The sequence below is a fragment of the Teleopsis dalmanni genome, chromosome 1, assembly GCF_002237135.1.
Source record: "Teleopsis dalmanni isolate 2A chromosome 1, ASM223713v2, whole genome shotgun sequence".
Taxonomy (NCBI): domain Eukaryota; kingdom Metazoa; phylum Arthropoda; class Insecta; order Diptera; family Diopsidae; genus Teleopsis; species Teleopsis dalmanni.
The window spans coordinates 31,867,832-31,873,067 of NC_051846.1; the positions used below are offsets into that span (position 1 = coordinate 31,867,832).

General features: G+C 28.0%; 1 protein-coding gene across 1 annotated transcript in view; it reads right to left on the reverse strand.

The window, feature by feature from the left end:
* Nucleotides 1-371: 371 nt before the first annotated feature.
* Nucleotides 372-5,236, reverse strand: part of LOC119679133 (phospholipid scramblase 2-like) — a 6,656-nt gene continuing 1,791 nt past the window's right edge. The window contains exons 2-4 of the mRNA XM_038091325.1: nucleotides 784-1,283; nucleotides 555-713; nucleotides 372-495 (exon numbers count right to left, since the gene is read on the reverse strand). Coding sequence (XP_037947253.1) covers nucleotides 466-495; nucleotides 555-713; nucleotides 784-1,283 — 689 coding nt within the window. The 3' untranslated portion in view covers nucleotides 372-465. The remainder of the gene's footprint in view (nucleotides 496-554; nucleotides 714-783; nucleotides 1,284-5,236) is intronic.

The window sequence follows — 5,236 nt, forward strand, 5'->3', positions numbered from 1 at the left end:
TTTGTTACTATTAAGGTTCCTCAAAATCAGGGTCTTAAGGTGCTAGGCTGGTCTAAGGTCTCGTCGTTAAAAATCAAGACAAAATACTTAAAATAACAGTAACCGATTTGGAATGTTGCCAGTTTACATGAGAATGCTGAATCCAATTTACAAGAGAACAAGGTTAATATACTTTTATATGGAAAATTATATGAAATTTAATATCAACCAATTAAAAGAAATGTCGACTAGTCTATTTCTTTCGGACTCTTCACTAACCGTCAAAGTGTTCATCTTTAAATCCGTATACGATTTTCAGGTAGTCAACTTGGTGCATCAATAAATTTTGAAGTAAAATTAATGGCATTAACATATATTCATATATTTATTTATATAATATTAAAGAATTTAGGACACAATACACAACATGGCTACATGTTCAAAACACATTAACAAGAAATAAACATACAAAAATCCCCAAGTAAATTAATTGGTGTGTTCGAAGAACATCATATCCTATAAAAAAGAAATTAATTTAATATAAAATATTAGAGTATAAATTATTTTTTAATTACTATTAGAAATGTGGCTCCTAATAATACTGCCTTAATACGAACATCCAAATCCATAGGAAAATTAATACCAAAGAAATCAGCATCTGTGAAAAATTCACGAGTAAATCCAGACCACTTCTTTGAGATTTTTCCAATAATGTCACCATCAAGGGAAACAACCTACAAAAATTAATAATTGTTAAATGATAGATTATTATTAAAAATAATTATATTTATTACTTCTGCTTACATTAAAGTTTACATCATTACAGCAGCTAGATACACAACAGGGGCCCTCAATACGTAATACAGTTTCATCATTAACATCTTTAATTCGAAAAGATGGTAAACAAAGTGTCCATTCTTGTTCTACACGTCCGATTACTTGACCAGGAGGGGCAGAAATTTCAATACTCTGCAAACAACATGGAAAACAACATGCGGAACAGGCTAATGGTCGGTAGAGATGAATTACTTCTTTCTGAAAATTATCAAAAATTCTCATATCGAATGGACGTGCTGGACCACAACAATTACGAGTACAACAATCGGTATCCTCCAAAACGTAGTAAGCTTTTTGACCGATCGCATTTTTAACAACGTATTTGTTATTAGTCTCGAAGCCTGTAAAAGCCTCCAGAAGTTCAACTTTTTGATTTATCAATAGTTGATCCACAGTTGTTAAATATTCCAAACCGGGTGGGCAGTTAGGTATATTAGAGGGCGCAGTTATCCATTCAGAAACAGCACCTATTATATAAATGTTTCAAAAATTTTATGAAAAAATGATATGTTTAACATATAGGCAAGTTCACAAATAATGTATAAATGAAAAATAAAAAAAATGCAAAATCGTTTGAGTAAATGATCTATAAAGTATAACTTCTAATAAAAACAAAAGAAATGCTATAGCGATTATTATTTACACAGGATTTTTGCGAATTCATCAAAAAATCTAGTTAACATGTACTATAAAGGAAATGAGATGTAATATTACATATAATTCTATATTAAATGGCATTCATACGTAATTCAGTAATTCGATGGGTTTGTAATCGATAAAATAATAAAATTAAAGTCTGAACGTCATAAACAGAATAGTTTTTAATAAGCATAATTGCTGAAAACTATTTAAGAAGTCTAAAAACTGCTCTCAACACAAAACAACTCGAAAAAGTACTTATATCAAATAGAGTTCATACACCTTTGGATATTGAAATTTATATACAGGAAAGTATGTTGACGATATGTCAAAATACATAATGTGTATATATATTTAAGATTAAGTTCATGTTAAAAAGCAGTCTGAATGAACAAAATAAGATGTGGGACTCACAGCTAAAATATGCAGTTCAAAAACGAAACCTATCCAGGTCATGAATTGGTGTAGTGAAATCGCAAAGCCTCATATCTTGATGTATAAACTAATTTGAAAGATAACCATTTGCAAACTTTAAATATACATTTAAACTATATTTTAGAAGAGTTATATGAGTACAATGAGTGACATTTACCGCATCTGTACAAGTAAATTTTATTCCATAACGACCTAGTTTCGTTTACATTTCTGGAGAGAACTGAAAACTAGGAAGTGTGAACAATAGAGTAGCAAGTACTAGATACAAACATTACCACCAATAAACACAATTATAAATATTAAATATATTGATATTGTAAATGGATTGTAAATGAAAGAATCTTAAAACTAATGAGACACTATAGCCAAGGTACAAACATTATCGTTGATGAACAGAAAGACAAGTAGAAATAATCCTCTGAATTGTAGTAGACTTCTAGCGTATTGGAGAACAGAATTCTAGAATAAAAATTCCAGAATGAGAATACTTACTATTGCATTGGGTAAATGAATCAGATCTCAAGATTGACCTGATCCAAACTGGACAAAAAACTTACTAATCAATCTACTCAGCACTACGGTATCGGTCATACCATACTAAAAAATCCTGCTCGTATAAAACTGTGCTTACTCTGCAATAATTGTTGTCATGGTTATGGCTTTGCGGATGAGGAGGAAACTGTGATCGATCTCATGTGTCAGTATCCATCATTGGCTTGGAAAAGTCGACTTGACCGAGTTGTTATCCTGCAAAATTAGGAACTTAGCCAAGTTTTTAGATCTTCAGGTTGGTTCAATTTTATCTAAATGGGGGAGTCGTGCCTTTCGGCTTTGCTTGTACGCTTATCTTTAATCTGCGTATAAACAACGCTAAACCGTGGTGCTACAACGAGCCATTATTTTTAGGGCTTAAGCCTAACCACTAACCACTCAAAAATAAAAAAAACAAAACAAAAAACAATCTACAAAAAAAAACAACACTAAATAATTAAAATATAATAAAATAAAAAACTAATATACCAAAAAACAAAACCAAAACCAACAACCCGTAAACATCAACGACATACATACAGTCAAAACCAAACAAAAAAACAATCAAACACATTCAACAATAATATCAAAAAACTAAAACACAAACAAACAATATAATAAACATATAATCAACCAAAAAAAAATGTATTACTAAAAATAAACAATCTAATTAAACAGACGTATACATGATATAATTAAAATTAAATATTCAGTTATTATTTTTTCAAAAACCCCAAATAGACAATATACTATTTAGTAGGAATGACTTTTTATTAATAATTTTTAATTCCGAGAATAAAGATTGCATTTTTTAAATATGAAAAATACGGAAATATTAAAAATACTTTAAATGGCAAAATGATTATACTTATATTTATTCATTATAAAAGTTATACGATGTTTTAATTATTTCAGGTGACTTTATTATGTGAATCAATTGAATATAAACATTTCACTCAAAAGTTAGAGACTTTGAGATTTGAATTTGGATTAATTTAAAATCAACCTAAATCACTATGTTATTCATTATATATTCTAAACTATAACACATAGCTCATAGTATATAGCAATAAATAAGTAAAGAACTGAATTTTTAATAAACAAATAATGTTGAAATGATTGTAGTGGATCCACTTAAACCTATTCACCTATTATAAATCTCGAAAGTTATAAAACCATTTCAATACTCTTCAATTGGAGGTCTTACAACTGATTTAGAACTTTTAGATATTAATATTGGACAAGCAAGAAATATAAATTTACAAATATCGTCTAAACAGCTGAGACAGTCTATAAAAAAAATTAAATTTTGGTTATTTGTTATCTGTATGTGTCTATAGGAATTATATCTATAGGAATTCCATAAAATGTTTTAAATGATTGCTCATGATAATATGGTAGGGATGTATCATATTCATGTGACAAAGGTTTTTGCACTTAACATCAATTTAGATATATCATTTAGTATGAAAAATTTTTTAAAAAATATTGCATGATTTTGTTTTAGAAGCTCTAAAAAAAATAACTCGTCCATGCATTTTTAGCTGTATATAACATACATCATGATCATATTGTGCTTCATTATAAACGAAATGCAGTGTGGTGTAAAATATAATACATAGATATATATAAACATTCTTATATAAGAAGTTTAGAAAACCTCTCATCATTGGCATGGTTCTGTCTGCAATAAAGCAGTGTGAATGTACGTCAGAACTAATTCCGTAAGAAAACTTCAGTTTGCTGTATGAACATCGTTTGCGTATGCGGTTTATTATACATTTATTGTATATATAGATTTATTACATGCACATATTATTTATGTGGTTTACAGTCTATGAATGGTATTTATATTTTCAACCTGATTGTTTTTAAAAATAAATCTTAAATCATGTGTATTTATATACAATAAGTTGCAATATATTCTGATAATAAGAATTTCTCTGGTCTATGTATTTTTCTAGAAAAAGTTTATATACTTACTCAAAATATCTGACTTATACAGTTATGAAGATAAACACGACAGTCTCAGAGTAGGAAATATTGTTTAAAAATGCTTATGCATGGTGGTTTTTAAATAAACTGTAGACTAGTATGAATAGTTATAAAAATTACTAAACTCCTAAGCCGATTAATAAGCTTTACGTTATGTATACAATCTATACAATGGTAAAACTTGGAATGGCAACAGTTCTTATTATTATCGTAGAGAATTCAGAATTGTGACCTGAAAAGACTTGGATTCAATATCTCGAAGTCCAATTTGCTCAATAAATTACGACGATCATCAAAATTTTGACTTTGATTCATGTGTTTTGAACTCTTATACTTTTGCCCATTTGTTCATAAATCAACCTACATTATTGTATCAAAAATCTGATGATTCCTAAATTATTTTTATTTATAACAAATTGTAACAAAGTTTTTATAAATATTTAAAAATGGAACATTATGGATCATCATTAATAAAATTATAATTAATGATAATCATTTTTAATAACAATAATCAATTATATAATTCAAATTAATATTTTCAATGTTATTTTTAATAATTTCAATAATATAATTTTATTTAAGTAGTACTTCTAGGTCATGACTAACTAGTATTAAACATCACATTAACTTTCTAATGATTTTATTTTCTATATCATCTAAATAGATATAGCTATAGATATAGACAAGAATTATCTGATTATATAGTCTTAAAAACAGTATAGTAGACAGTGGTGGAGCAAGACCAACTCTGGACGTCGGTGACATTAGAATTGCGAGGCCCCCTTTTTAATCCAGTTGTAAAAGTAAATGAGTTACATTC